This window comes from Marmota flaviventris, chromosome 1 (assembly GCF_047511675.1).
Source record: "Marmota flaviventris isolate mMarFla1 chromosome 1, mMarFla1.hap1, whole genome shotgun sequence".
NCBI classification, from domain to species: domain Eukaryota; kingdom Metazoa; phylum Chordata; class Mammalia; order Rodentia; family Sciuridae; genus Marmota; species Marmota flaviventris.
Window position 1 is genome coordinate 145,562,808 of NC_092498.1, and position 15,747 is coordinate 145,578,554.

The 15,747-nt window shown below is 45.6% G+C and overlaps 1 protein-coding gene across 1 annotated transcript in view; it reads left to right on the plus strand.

The window, feature by feature from the left end:
- Suds3 (SDS3 homolog, SIN3A corepressor complex component) overlaps positions 1-11,575 on the plus strand; it is a 34,002-nt gene extending 22,427 nt beyond the window's left edge. The window contains exons 11-12 of the mRNA XM_027923246.2: positions 5,358-5,442; positions 8,425-11,575. Coding sequence (XP_027779047.1) covers positions 5,358-5,442; positions 8,425-8,523 — 184 coding nt within the window. The 3' untranslated portion in view covers positions 8,524-11,575. The remainder of the gene's footprint in view (positions 1-5,357; positions 5,443-8,424) is intronic.
- Positions 11,576-15,747: the final 4,172 nt, after the last annotated feature.

Below are 15,747 nucleotides of genomic sequence, written 5' to 3' on the forward strand. Positions count from 1 at the left end.
GCCAGTGTTTTTCATTGGAAAGGAAATGGCAAAGCAATAGCGTAGAACCTTAAGAGCTCATGCATTTATTCATTCAGCCAGCCTCGCGTGAGGTGTCCACTGGGCGTTGGATCACCCTGGACCCTGCCATCTTCTCGGCTCTTTTGACTCGGAGACAATATTTCTTCCTATTTGTTGTCCCTCTGCAGACAGCCTCTTACTCAGCTCAGGTTATAGGTATTCTTGTAGTTGGTTCTATCGAGAGTCTTTTTCTCAGTCCCTCTGTGCCCTCTGGAGTTATCATTTTTAATGGCTAGTAATAATGCCGAGTTTTAATACTTTTGTGTAGCCAGAAGTTCCAAAGATCAGGCTAGTGGTTGTTTTGACTTTTTTGACTGTGTTTGTTTGTTACTAGGCATTGAACCCTGGGTACTCTATCCTTAGCACTTTTTATTTTGTACTTTGAGACAGGGTCTTGCTAAGTTGCTTAGGGTCTCAGCTCCTGAGCTGCTGGGTTATAGGTTTGCGCCACCATGCCTGGCAACTTTTTTGAGTTTTATATTGCTTTATGTTAGTTGATCACAATACAATATTGAATACACATTTCTCTGTAACCACGGTGGGGATTGGTTCCAGGAACCCCCTCAGATGGTCAGGTCTCTTAAATCAAGTACTATAGAATTTGCATATAACCTAAATCCTTCCTCCTCTTTATTTTAAATCTTCTCAGGATGACTTATAATACTTAATATCAATGTTGTGAAAGTAGTTGTTACAATGTATTATTACAAGAAAAAAAATGTTCATTCCATACACAGTGTTGTTGTTGTCGTCCCCCCTCCCCACCCCGAAATATTTCTGATCTGTAGTTGATTGAAACACGGGTGTGGAACCTGCAGAACTAGAGGGTTAAGTGTTCTTCAAAAATGCTTGGAGATCTGGTCATGCCTGAAATAAATCATTTCCACCTAGTAAATAACAGTGAGTCAATTACCTAGCAGATGAAGGAGACTTGCTTTGTCTGTAAGCCTGACCTTGGTGACTTCTGCCCCTGTAATTTGGCTGTTCTTGGGCATTCTTCAGTTGGTGTGGTATCTTACGTTGCTCATCAGAACGTATCACCACTAGGTGGCAGGCCCTAGCTGCTCATCACAGCGGGTCAAGATGAGATGAAAAATGTTTCTAATAATGAAAACCAAATAACCTTTAAAGATCAAGCCCACATATAGGAACCGCCTTTGAAAATGATGAGATTTATCACTAACATTTTTACGGATCTATGAGTCTTAAAGCCATGTGATATTTCAAATGATGTTCATTTTATAATTACGTTGCTTCAGATCTTTCTCTTTCTTGACTTAATCCTTATGACTTTATGAGATGTGTCCTGAGGGTGAAGATGTAGTAAAATAAAATGCTTGTTTTTTTTTTTGTTTTTTTTTTTTTTGGCAAAGACCTCCAGTGACTGGTGTTTCATAATGTAAACAAAGTGATTGGGCTTGATGATGTGTCAGAACTACTAAGCAGTGTGAAGGAATTTTCAGCACCCTGCTCATGTTAGCAGAAGACATTTGCAGAATAATGTCTCTGGAAGTGTTTTACTTTTTCAGTGAATTTTTAGTTACTCATTCTGCTGTTAAATATATTTTGGGAATGATGTTTTCTTCATTATTCTGTGTGTTTTTCTTCTTTGGCCTTGGGAGTCAGAGTTCATGATGAATCCCTTTTTTCCCTGAGACTTGGTGAAAGCTTTCACAGGGCTTTTATATCCTTTTTTATCTTTATTGCAGACACAGCCCATGGTGGAGAGATCAGGTGAATTTCTTGCATGCTGTGTCCAGTGGCATGGCATATTTTGGTATAACGGTATTATTGGCAAAACATGTTTCATTGAGTTTTAAATGACTTTAGCAAAATAAGTCTTGAGTCAGGCTTCCCATCTTGGCATGAACACTTATCAAACTACATTTCATTTTGAAAGATAAGCATCTTCTCTTTGCCTGGTCTTCAGTTGAGATTAAGGCCTTTGCCTCCCATTTTGATCTGGACTAATGACCCCTCTCAGGAGATACTGTGGAGTAGCTGTTATTTTAAATAGCTAACTGCTGGTGCTGGAGCTGCTAATGTGAATCATAAATGAAGTCACCACTTGCTCAAGTAGACTTCACCCTCCAGCTCTCAGTTAACTCCGAACAGTGAATATTTCCAACAGGCGTTGGGACCCCTGGAGGTTCTATAGCTGTGATGTGGACTCAGTTGTGGGAAGTGAAGTGTTAATGTCAGGATTGCTCGTAGATTCAGAATCCAATTACTTCCCACCTTGCTCCACTTTCAGATCTACCTGCTAAAGAAATTGCTTTCTTTCAAAATAGTGGTATAGTCATTCTAGTTCGTTGGGTTTAATAGTAGAGGCACAGAGCTTCAAGAGCTTAATTGTTGGGATTCCCAGATCAGAATTTTCATTAGTCAATTTGACATTTAGGTTCTATTCTCTGAGGTTGTTTAAGAATTTTTTTTTTTTCTCAGCAGGTGAGTTGTATCGTGTAAAATGGGCTAACTGGCAAGAGAAGACGTACATTTTCACTAAATTAGTTCTGTTGATAACATTAACATTTTTTTCTAAATTTATTTTGAATTTGTTTCCCCCTTTATTAGTTTTTAGAAATTGAAAAGTAAATTTATACGTTAAGGCTATCTTTTTTTTTTTTGTTTTTGTTTTGGTTTGTATTTAAAAACCCTAGAATTTTTAGAGAATTCAAATAATTGAATAGGTTTGCTATCTGGGGTTAATGATTCCCAGAGACCATTGTGTGGTGCATGAGAATCCCCCGAATGTCCTGGAGACTAGGGTCAGTTGATTTGGAAGTTGGCTGCTCTGGGAAGCGTGCTGGCTGGCCAAGCACCACCGTGGAGTGAGAGACCAGAGATGTTGGCCACGCTGCCACCTTCACTCCTGATGTTCACTGTTGAGGGTGTTAGATGTTTGGGTTCTAAGCGTAATTGAAGGAAAATACAACACATCTCCTGAGAACTGTTTGAATGGTGTTACAGAATTAACTGTTTGACAGAGTTTCCTAACATTTTCTTTTTGCTCATCCATCTTATTTGTTTCTAATACCATAACTTATATTATTTTTTTAAAATATAAATAATACTTGCTTATCCTAAGAAAAAGAAATACATTTATCAATAAAAAATAACATTCTTCATTTAGTGTTACATTTTTATATGCATTTAATATACATTTTAATTTGTGAATTTACCATTTTTTTCTTTGTGTATAGAGTGCACATCAAACGTGTGTTTTATTACAAACAAAGGAACAAAGGGGACTTTTTTTTTCACTTGGCTTTATATTGAGCACATTTCCTCCTTACCATAACCTTTCTGTGTGTGTACTGGGGGTTGAACCCTGACCTCATGCATGCTAGGCAAGTGCTCTACCATGGAGCTAGGCCCCCAGCCCTTGACCTTTCTTCATTAAAGTGTTGAGAAAGTAGAATCAGAATGGCTTGAGGCTAGTTGCATTTTGTTATGTGTTTCTCTTTAATACCTCATAATCCTCATAGGATAACTGAGTATTCTTCTGATTTTTATTCAAACCATAATTCAAGACATTGCTGTTTACGCATGAGAGTTGGCTTAAATGTGGGAAAGAAACCAAGGGAAGTTTTTGTGTTGTGGATCATTCAGCCTTTCCTCATGCATTGTATAATTTGATCTTGTGATATTAACTGTTTAGCATAACGAAGGTCCTTTGACCCAGTTTACCAACTAATACATGACCAACGGCAACTTTATGTCTTGGATCTCACCCTGTCTCACTGTTGTAATTGCATTTATGATTTATTTTCTTTTAACAATGTTTTCAGAAAGTGAATTGACTTGGAAACCTGAGTTTTCAGCTCTTAAGTAGCAGGTTAAAGAGCACTTAGAACCTAGATTGGAAAGAGCTCACTGTGGGAGAGAAGTACAGCCTTTACTGAGATAGCTTGGCAGTAGATTATTTCATTATACCAGCAAAATAGAATCTGCCTTCTTCCTCCAGAGGGATAAGAAGACACAGCGCTCTGCTGGGAGATGTGTTTTGGTGGAATGTACAAGAATTTGTGGATCTTTTTAGCTGGACGTATGTAGCCAGCATGAACCAAAGATTATGTTCTTGATTCAAGTGGAGCCAGCCCGGGCAGGCCTGCCCGCAGCGGGTCAGCTGATATATCCAGCTCTTGCAGTCTGCTCTTCCACCCCAATGTCCTGCTGGGTTTGGTCCAGGCTTCGTACCTTCCATCCTCGGCCTTGTCCGTCAGTTGGAAGTGGCCCTGTGCGACAGTAGGCCAGGAGAGTAGTGGTGGGGGCCGGAATGGGGGCATATGCCTTACCTATTCCATTCACAGCAGCTTTCCCTACTGTCTGGGCCAGATCGATGTCCCTTAGCAAATGTCAGGACAACCGGCACTTCACCTAATGAGCATTTGCAGGTGTGGCACTTGATCTTCCCTCTCCCACTGCACTTGAAGCTCTGTAACAGCAGGGACCTGAGGCCCGTGCACTGTCTGCTCCATCCTCTGGCATAGTCAGTGTTGCATAGTCAGAGCTTAATGAGTATTTTTTTTTTTAATATATACTTTTTAAGATGTTGATGTACCTTTATTTTATTCACTTATTTTTAAAAATTTTTTAAAATATTTTTTTTAGTTGTAGATGGACACAATACCTTTATCTTATTTATTTATGTGATGTTGAGAGTCTATCCCAGGGCCCCACACATGCCCATAAATGCTCTACCACTGAGCCACGACCCCAGCCCCTTAATGATTATTTTTGAATGAATGACTAAAGAAGGGCTGAGTTCATCCAACCTTCTTGTTGATGACTAATTTGGACAAATACGAAATAAATGACAGATGTTTAAGCCCATGTATTTATTTTGTCCAGACAGTGGGAACAGAGGGCTGTACTTCAGTGGCAGAGAGTTTGCCTAACAAGTGTGAGGCATGGGTTTGATCCTTAGCACCACATAAAAATAAACAAAATAGTCACTCTGCCTCTCTATCACTATAAAGTGGAAACAGAGATATTTTACCTCAAAATTTTTATTTTGCTTTTTGAACTGGGTTATATAGTCCAAATCAAAAAGTAAATTATATTCTGACCTCATCCCCCTTTCCTCTTTTCAGAGGGGCCAAGGAACTTAAGTTTTAGATCCAGAAGATTAGGAGGTCACCCCGTCCAAGGATGGAAGTCTGTAAATGACACCTGGAATCCAGGCTCTCAAGTCATTCTGTGGACTCCTGCATTACATTTCTTACAGTGATAGCGTTTTGTTTTGTCTCCCCCCTCCACCCCGTCCTTTTCACATTGTGCCCTGTTTTTGACAGGTACCACAAGAGCCAGGCCATCTATCTGGAGTCAAAGGACAACCAGAAACTGAGCTGCGTGATCAGTTCGGTCGGAGCCAATGAGGTAGGGCGAATTTTTGCACCCTGAGGAAAGACAAATGAGCTCTTTGAAGTGTGGAAAATATGACAAACCTAAAATGAAGGTGCCACCAACAAAGCACGGTGAAGTCACGTCTCATGTGAGTGAGCTTCTGAGGTCAGCACTTTCAGGCAGAAATTACGCACAGTCAGAAACACCCTTGAAAAATGCCTTCCGCCTGCTGTGAGGGTGCCTGCAACCTTGTGTTTTCCTGGTGGTGCTGGCGACCTCCCCAGGCTGTGATGGATTTGGGAGCCACCGAGCTAGACTGAGCAGGGCAAGTACGTTCATCTGTGGCTGCTTTCTAAGGTTGTCATCCACTGAGAACGGACCAGGCCGTGCCACTTAACTCCGTCTCTGTGTTGCTGCCTCTCTAGGACTTTCATATGCACCAACAGGTTTGTTTCTCAATCTGAGAATGCACAAGGGCCAGCATTGAGTTAAGTGCTCAATACGTTGGTGCTGGTCCAGCCAGCATACAGCTCCCTGCCTGGTAGCCTCCTGAGGTGTCCTGCTGCGTCTCTGAACAGCAGGCTGCCAGGCTTGTGCCCTTGGCTGTTGGTCTCCTTGAGACACTCGGTAGGATCGGGTCCAGTTTTAGTTATGTGGTCAATACCCGAGGATGATGTGGCTGCCTGTGAGTTCTCCTGGCCCTTCATTAAGAGGATGTTAACAGTGTCTGTCTTGTTGGTAGTTAACAAAAAGTTGAAAACTTTAATAGCTAGATTGGCTTGATCTCTTATCAGGCACAGATGTCTGCAAAGAAATTGATTTTCACATGTCCACTCTCTGTAACTTATTCGTGCCAATGCGCAGTAAATCTAATGAAACTGGATTATGAAATAACTTAAGCCTCTTGTATTCTCCCAGTTTCCTGAATTGAAAATGCCCTCAAATGTGACTAGTTTGCAAAATGATTGTTTACTTAGAAGTTAGGCAGAGCCTTCCAGATAAGTGAATGTCATTCTTCTTTGGGCTCAGGATCTGTGAGATTCGCCCAAGCCAAGCCAAACCAGAACCAGGCCTAGTGTTCCTTGTCCAAGGGCATCACCACTTCACCACAGAGCATTTGTCCCTGGCTGGCCGGGTGAGCTAGAAAGCACATGTGGCTTCCTGGTCCCAAGCCCAGCTTCAGAACCAGTCTGTTATTCTTTTCTGTGACACCTCAAGAAAACTAGAAATTCAGATTTGACACCCTATCCCTTGTTCAGGATTGGCACTTTGTGTCACAAGGGAGTGACGGTAAGGTCTGACGGAGTGGTGGCACTGCAGCTGTGTCCTGGAGGGGAGAGGCCTCAGGCGTTGGAGGTGTGTGACTCTTATGGTGGGAGTAGTTCATATCCCCTGCTTAGAAGTGTTTCAGCTTCTCAGCCCAAAGCCTAAATGACACTGAGCTCTGTGGCTTTGCATTGATCAACTCTGGGCAGGTTTGGTGGGTGGGTCTGAATGTGTTGGTGACCTTGCCAGTTCAGCCCTCTGTGGAGTCAGTTTTCAGTTTAAAATGGTTCCTCAAGGTCCTTTAGAATCTCAGCTTCATGTGAAATCTTTAACTTGCTTCACTTTTTAATTTTTTTTATTTTATTTTGGGGGTACTAGGGATTGAACCCAGGGTGCTTTACCCTTGAGCTACATCCCCAGCATTATTGAGGCAGGGTCTTGCTAAGTTGCTGAGGCTGGCCTCAAATTTGTGGTCCTCATGTATTAGCCTCCCAAGTCATTGGGATTATAGGTGGGTGACACTGTGCCTGTTTTTTTTTTATAAACCTGGTTTGGAAATTGAATCCAGGGCCTCATGTGTGCAAGGCAAGAGCTCTACCTCTGAGCTATATCCCCAGCCCAACTTGTTTCGTTTTTAAACCAGTGTGTTTGACTTTAAAGCCTCTCTCTTGTGTTTAATAATCACATTGAAGAAGTTGAGATGAAGCTGAGAATTTGCTTTTTTAAAAACCTAAGACCCTAGTCAGGGGAGGAGATCCATTTATAAACTTCTATGTATGGCTGAGGTGCAGACCTTTCAAAACATGGTGCTTTCAGCTCCCCTTAATTGCTCCTTCAGAGAGCAGGCTTTGTGAACAGCCAGGGCTGTGATATCAGGCACCAGTGTCACATGGGGACAGGCAGCTCCGCCTTGCTGAGCCTGGTCTTCTCCTCTGCAAAATGGGGCCCGCAACAGTGCTGCTTCCTTCCAGGACTGAGGGGAAGCAGCCGAGTAGGATCGGCGCGGTGGCATAGTGAGCGCCCATAGCCCTTCCTCGCTTGCTCAGGTGACAGCAGTGGCAGCTCCTCTCCCCGTCCCTGGCTACAGGAGGCCACTTATTGAGTGCACTTGTCAGCTCTGGCAGTCCCCCTGCTGCAAGAGTTCATTCGCAAGTCCACAGAAGAGTGCAGCTGTCCTGTGGACGAGGGAAGTCAGAGTCCACCTGCAGGAGGTGGAGGCTGTGGAAGGGATACCCTGTCTGAAGCTCTCCACTCTTCAGAGGCCTTGCTGGGCCCAGATGTCTCAAGGACACCTTTTATGGATGGCATTTTGTTCCCTTACAGTAACCTTTATTGTTAACCTTAATTGTCAAGACCCCAGAGTACGGAGAGAATGTATGATACGGGGTGAGGAAAAGTATTTCCAAATTTGAAAGGTCTATTTTCACTGTGTATCTCTTGTGTATTGATAATGCTGTAATCAAACCTAATCAAGAGTCCTTGTAGTCCAGGCAAAAAGAGGACCCAGGGTTGCTGTGCTTTCCATTTTCTTTGTCAGAGTGTGGGGGAGATGGTGGGAAGAAATAAGTTCAGGGCTATTACCTGCTCCCTGTCTGGAGGCGCGCCTTTATAGTGGTCAAGGACAAGCTCACTCAGGCTGGGGTGGCCAGTTTTCTGCCCATACCTAATTCATGCAGCTATTTTAATGCCTGGGAGGTTCTCCCTTCAGCGTGTCTCAGCCTCTCACCTTGCTCTCTCGTGTCCCTGCAGATCTGGGTGAGGAAGACCAGTGACAGCACCAAGATGAGGATCTACTTGGGCCAGCTACAGCGTGGGCTCTTCGTGATCCGCCGGCGGTCAGCGGCTTGACCTCCCGAAGAGCTCTCTGCCTTTGACCCTTTTTCTGCAGTGGCTTTTATTTTTGTTTTGTTTACTTCTTAATAGAAAAATTTTAACTTACTGGGAATAACTACTTGGCCTTGGAAATGAAGAACACCGTGTGGATTCTGTGGGGCACTTCTGTGGCTGGTCACATCCACCTATGTGTCATTCTTCCCTGCCTCAGCTTCTTCCCAGTCAGCAGTCACCAGGGAACGCTCATTTTCAGGAGTATTTAGGGTGTTTGATTTAGTTTCTTTTTATTTCTTTATTTTTTTGCTTATCCTTTGTCTTTTTTTTTTTTTTTTAACCTCCTCTGAGGTTGAAGAAACAGCTCTTCCTGTCAGTTATCTTTAGGTCTTTCTGCCGTGAAGAAGAGTGGGAAGGAATTCACTCTGTGATGCATTCTCCATATTTGATTCTGGTTAGTGGATCACGCAGCTACTGACCTGGCCAAGCCCCATCTGCTGTTTCCCTGGAAGCGAGGGGCAGAGGTCCTAGCAGAGGGAGATGAATTCTCCTGGCTCTTGGCCTTCTTGGAGAGAGAAATGCCTGTGTGACATCTGGCACATGCATCCATTCCCCTGGCTGAACTATGGAACATTTGCCGGGGAGACTGCATTGAAGTAAATGGGGCTCTGGGGGAAGGGACGTTTCATGTCATAATGTGCTGAAGTTACCATATTTTAAACGTTATTTAATGCAGGCGATTTGTCCGCACACATTTGTTCCAACTCGGGCTGGAATGAGAAGTGGTAATTTCAGAAGTTTTTATTTGTAATTTCTTTCTCCCCCCAGTTTCTGAGTAGATTGAGGGAGCACATGGCGTAGGCAGCTGATCTGGGTTGTCCCTGGGGTGGGGTGTGGAGATGACAGTGCAGTGCTGATGATCTGTAGACTCACGTGACTTATTCGTGTTGCTGATACCACTACTGCAGATTGGCCGTTCCACACCTGTGGAACCTTGTCAGGCCCTGGGCACTCACAGCCTCTTGGGAGACCTGGTCTGCTTTGGAGACAGGAGGGCTGCTGTGGCCACGGCCAGACCCCTGCGCTTGTCCTGATGCGCCCCAGGAAACCCTTCCCTGCACTCCCTGTTCCTTCCCATTGTTCCCTTGTTTGGAGAAAGGCTTCCGTGGGTGGCGGGGTTGTCTGGTCTAGTTGCCATCTTGAGATGTTTAGAACATGGGATGGGAGCCACGGTCAGCGTCCCTGGGCAGTGACTAGACCTTACCCATCTTAGGAAATCTTTGTGAGTAATCCCCTTGGCCTCGGTCCCCGGGGTCCTCTCCATATTGTCTCTTGATGTACAAACCCACAGCAAGTTGGGGCTATGATGACATCAGTCACCTTCTGAGTTCTAGCTGCCACAAGGAGCAAACCCTCCTGGCTCTGAGTAAAGACGTACAGAGACCGTTTTGTCTTTATATCCATTTTTCTCATTTTTTCTGGTGTTGGGGTCTATTTTGAAAAGTTTCCTGGATGTTCTGTTTCTTCCCTGCCCTCCAGCCCCCCAGTGTTACATGTACTACAGTGACCCCAGCCCAGGGCATGTGGGCCTCACCTGTCCTCGCGGGCCTTTGGTTTGAAGGAGGACTTGCTTGGCTCACGGCTGGTGTGTGACATCTCTGTCACGCAGCTGTGCTTTATCTTCAGGTGCCCTGTGATGGAAACTAACTCAGATACGTTTAGTATGTTTTGCCATTGAGCTTTTCTGTAGCTGATACCTCCCTTGTCCTTAGGAGCGTGTACCAAAGTGTGTGTCTAACGGAGGGGGCATGTCCGTGGCCACTGGGGCTCTGCACCGAGGCGTCCAGCTGCCTTTTGTCCTTGCCTTGTCTGGGGCGCTTTTGTGAAGTAACCATTTATTTGAAGACCAGGGTATGGTGCTTTTGCCTTCTCTCTCCTGTTAACTTTTGGGGTGTCTGAGACCCCACAGAGATAGGCCTGGTCTCGGCCCGGCCACTGCCTTCTGCACGTTCTGAGCCCTTAATCACGATCTGGTGAGAACAGGCAGAGGCAAGGGAGACTTGACGCAGCACAGGAAATCATTTTCCTAATCCCAGATTTTTATTTAGTCACCTCAGAGGTGAAAAATGGGCAGTTGGACCCTTCTGACAGGCCTCTGGTGACCAGGGGCGGGATAAACACTGTTAGTACATCACGGTCCTTCTGTGATGGACGGACGCTAAAGAGGAAGTGGACTCGAGGTTCCTGCTTAAGGAGGAGGCTGGCTTTCCACCCAGGTGGCCGTTCTTACCTACAGGGTTTTGTCTCAGCTGACCTCAGCACACCAGCTGGACTCCAGTCCCGGGGCCTGCAGGTGACCCTTTGAGACAGGGTGGTGCGCACAGCTCGGCCCTTGCAGCTGCACTTGGGTTTTGGTGGCTGGCCTCAGTGTTCACTGGAGGGTGCCCCAGTGTGTGTTTTCCCTCTTCCTGGGAGTCTGCCCTCCCCTGAGCCCTCCTTTCCAAGCCCATGTCCTCTTACACAGTTCCCAGAGAGATTTCTATAGCCATGCCAAAGCCAGGTGGTTGCGTTCCTGCAGGTGCCGGTGTTCGTGGGTGTCTGCCTGCCCAGCTCAGTTCTAACTTCTAGCTAGGACCAGTGTGAGATCCAGGGGTTGGTCTGTATTCAGGATTGGGGGTTTTTCTAAGGGGGATAGACAGGGCTGGGTGGGGTTGATTGCATTTTTTACCTAACTCTGGGTGCAGGGGGAATCCTCTATTTTTTTTTTCTTTTAATGTTTCCTTTTAGCCTTGAATCTTTACTAAATAATTTCCTCCTTATTTAAATTTTTTGTTTCATTTGGGATTTGACATCTTGGTACTTTGTGTTATACCGTTTTTTTTCCCCAAAGGGTTCAAACCATTTTTAATACCAGAACATGGTAAAATTGCAGCCATTTCAAGCAGCTGGTGGGCTTTTTATAAAACATTATTAGCTGGTACCATTAAATGTTCCGAGAAGTGAATGTAAAATGTATAGGTTTTTTTTTTCTTTTTTTTCTTTTTTTAAAAATAAACTTTCAAAGAGGAAACCAGCATGTAGTCTGTTGTATCCACTGGCCTGACAGATGATTGAAAGGTGTTTAAGTTCTCCTGTGGACTGTGGGGAAAGGCGTTGGGCTGGGGAGGAGTACACTGTATGTTCGTTCATCGTCAGGGAAGAGTGAGGTCATGATGTCGGGAAGGCGAGTTCTGATGTCTCAGGTTTTAAAGAGCAGTCAAGGGCTGTAGACCTTTAAAAGTAGTGTGTTCTCCATTACTTGCTGGGAATGATAAAATAATTTAATTTAAAATTGAGTAAATGAAATTGATCGTATGTGGAAGACCTTGAAGTTAGCTCAGGATGAGAGATGTTGTGAAGGAGTCAGTTCCTAAGCCAACGCGGCCGAGATGTGGGCCTACTTTTTCTTCTGTTAGGTGCACAGTCTCTGTTCTCTGCCTGAGGCTTTGATCCACTTTGAGTTGAGTTTTGTGCGTGGTGAGAGTTAGGAGTTTAAATTTCCTTTTGCTACAGATGGATTTCCGGTTTTCCCATCTCCGTGTGTGGAAGGGGCTATCTTTTCTCCAGCCCCAGCCCCGAGTTTTCTGTTTTAATTACCTGAACCGGAAAGCTCTTTCGCTCCCATAGTTGTTACAGTTTGAATCTGAAGTGTCCTTCTAGAGACCTGTGTATTAAAGACTTGGTCCCCATCTTGGTACTCTTGAGAGATTGGTGGGACTTCAAAGAGGTGGGGCCTGGTGTCACAGTTTATTTAGGTCATTGTGGCCGTGTGTTGAAGGGGACTGTGGGACACTGGTCCTGCCCCCCCCCCCCCATGGTGGCCCAGAGGTGAGCAACTTACTCCCACTCGCAAGGACCCTGATGTCCTGCAGACCTGGGTGTGCTGAGTCATCAAAGGCTCACAGGGAAGTGGGTCAAAAGCTCCAGAATTGGGAGCCTCGGTAAGGTAAATCTCTTCACACAGGACTCTTTCCTCCTGTAATTCCAGGACAGCCAGGTGCCTGTTGTCACCGGGAATGGGCAGGGATGTGATAAGTGGCAGAACATGGGATGTGGCTGAACGCAGAGTAGACAAAGCTGACTCAGGCTGAGCCTCCCTCCCACCCTCCTGGATGACCAGCAAGGCTTGCCCTTGACGTTAGGGGCCTCCCTTTCCCTGAGCACCGTGTGTGCGCCAGGCTTGTGCAAAACCTCCCACGAGAGACATTTTCTCGGGGGTCCTGACAGTAATGGGTGAAAGTCCTAATGTTCCGATCCAAGACTCCCCCATGAATTAATGTAATAATTAATTATAATGAAGCCTGAAACTCAGTGTGCCTCGTACACCGTAAATGCTCCATAAATGTTACTTGTCAAAGTTAGTTTAAATGAGGTATGAAGCTGAGTGCCGTGGCACTGCAATCCCATGACTCAGGAGGCTGAGGCAGGAGGATCGAGAGTTCAAAGCCAGCCTCAGCCACTTAGCAAGGCACTGAGCAACTCAGTGAGGCCCTGTTTCTAGGTTTGAAATAAAAAAATAAAAAATAAAAAAGGCTGGGGTGTGGCTTTGTGAGGGCCCCTGGGCTGAATCCCCAATATTAAATAAATAAATAAGGTGTGAAGGCCAGCGGCTAAGTAGTAACAGCTAGGTCCGGGGGCTGGTCCTTGCTGGCATTCTCTGTGAAGCCTCATAACAGCCCTAAGGAGCAGAGACCTCCTTCCAGCCAGCATTCAGGGACAAGCGGGGGGAGGACCAAGGCTAGTCACAGGATGAGGTTCAGTGACTGTCAAGGGGGTGAGCCACAAGCTGGATCTTTCCAATCCCACACTGTTTCCCGTCACCACTGTATTTTGCAGTCCTTTTCCTCACTCCTTGGTGAAAGTTACATTAGAGGGGCTGGGGCTCAGCGGTGGAGTGCTCGTCTAGCACTGCGAGGCCCTGGGTTCGATCCTCAGCACCACATAAAAATAAATAAATAAAATAAAGGTATTGTGTCCAACTACTTCTAAAAAATAAATATTAAAAAAAAAAAAGAAAGTTACATTGGAGTTGGGGACAATGATGTGCCACTTGGAGTCCCAACTACTATGGAGCCTGAGGCGGGAGGACCCCTTGAGACCAACCTGGGCACCACAAGAGACCCCATCTTAAAGGCACACACATCCTGTCAGCCTGCCCACGTGGTTCTTGAGCGCCTCCCCAGGAGGGTTTGGTATGGTTTGGTTTCTGGGTCTGGAGATGGAACCAGTGGCCGGCACATGCCAAGCAAGAGCCTGGTAGCTAGAAACCTGCCTTTGCCTCTTTGCATGCACCGAGCAAGTGCTGGAGGTGGAGTTTGCTGGAGCCCTTTCTCCGCTGGGTGGCTCTGATTTCTCCCTTGGCAGAACAGCCAGCCGTTAACAGCAGTTAGGAGGTTGGTTTTTTGGTACCAGAGATTGAACTCAGGGGGCGCTCAACCACTGAGCCTATTCCCAGCATTATTTTGTATTTTATTTAGAGACAGGGTCTCACTGAGTTGCTTAGGGCCTCGCCATTGCTGAGGCTGGCTTTGAACTTGCAATCCTCCTATCTCAGCCTCCCACGCCACTGGGACGGCAGGTGTGGGCCACTGAATCGGCAGGAGGTTGCTTTTGTTGACATTGCATAATTATGACCATTCTAGAAAGAGAAGCACTTTCGTCCACAGTTGTTGGTCTTCCTGGGACCTACTTATACAGTGAGCAACGAGAGGCCCTTTGGAAGACACATCCAGATTTTTCCAGGTCACTTTCTTCTGTTCTTATCTATCTGGGAGTAGGGAGGAGGGTGGTGCCATGGAACTGGTTTCTAAAAGTGTAGGCAGAGAGCTGGACAGAGCCACCTGATGTTAGGGGCCTTTTCATGTCCTGTCCTCCCCTGGTGGTGCTCCAGTTCCAGGTCACCTGCTTCAGACCGTCTGCTCAGGCCATTAGTGACCTGCTTATGAGCCACACCTGGGATTTGCAGTGCTGGGCAAAGACGGGGATAAAACCTGTTTCCGGTCTCTCTCTATTTGTTTAAGATGTCCCAAGACCTGTCCTTGGTGAGGCTGGGCATCTCTCCTGCTTAAAAGAAAGAGCTAGAAACATGGGTGCCATGTCACTCTCTTTGGACATAATATCAGAGTGAGGAATATATTACCTTTAGGGACTTTGGTGTTTACCAGAACACACATTTTTCTGAATAACTGGTTATTAAGGCAGAAAGATATCTATGTTTCGGAGACTCGCTACGGGAAAGGAGATAAGATATGGCACAGGTGCCTCGGTGCTTAATCCCTTTGCCCATTTTCTCTAATCTGCGTTTGCTCGATTACCTTAAAGATACAGATCTGTAAAGTAACAAAATTCACTTTGCTGACATGAGAAGACCAATAACCGAATCTGAGCCCTGCCCCACCCTGTCCCTTTCTGAAGGAGCTGGGGGCTTGGCAGAGTGTTGTCCCTCCTGTGGGGGAGGCCGGGATCTGTTGGAATCTCCCCTCCAAAGACTCATGATGTGGGGTAGGGGGCGGTTAAGGCAGGCGGATTTCCAGAGCCAGGCCAAGCAGCTCCCCAGGGCCTGGTACTAGCAGGCACCGAAGGCAGCTCAGGCCAGCAGCCCCTGCAGGGAACCAGGAATCACCTCTTTCACCATGGGTTCTCCTAACGATCTGTGTTCACTGAGACCCAGTGTGACCTGGCTGAGAACAAAGGCAGGATGTGAATCTGGCTTGGCTGCCTAACTTGACCTTTGGCAATTTAATTTCCTGGAACTTGACTTTTCTCATCTGTTAAAATCTACCTTGTATATTTTTGAGGAGTCTTGTAATATAAACACAACTCTATGTGCTAAGTATTTTACACATATTCATTGAATCCCTATGACACTTTGAGTTAGGTACTATAATAATCCTCAGTTTATAGTTGAGGAAACAGAAAGGTGAAGTCACCTGCCCAAGGTCACACAGCTAGTAAATGGCAAGCCAAGATTCTAAGCCCAGATGTTCTCTCCAGAGTTCCTGTCTTCACTGTGCTGTACTTTGAAGCATATATGGCAAAGATCAAATGCAGGGACTGCTCAGTCTGTGGAGACTGTCCCCACAATTACAGCTGCTGTTAAGTCTGTGCCAAATCCTGAGAGACCAGAACAGGTTCAGGAAGCTGGCTGAACACCAACAGGCCATGAAGGTAAAGCTTCTGGCTTTGGAGGTCTTTCTAGGCATCAGC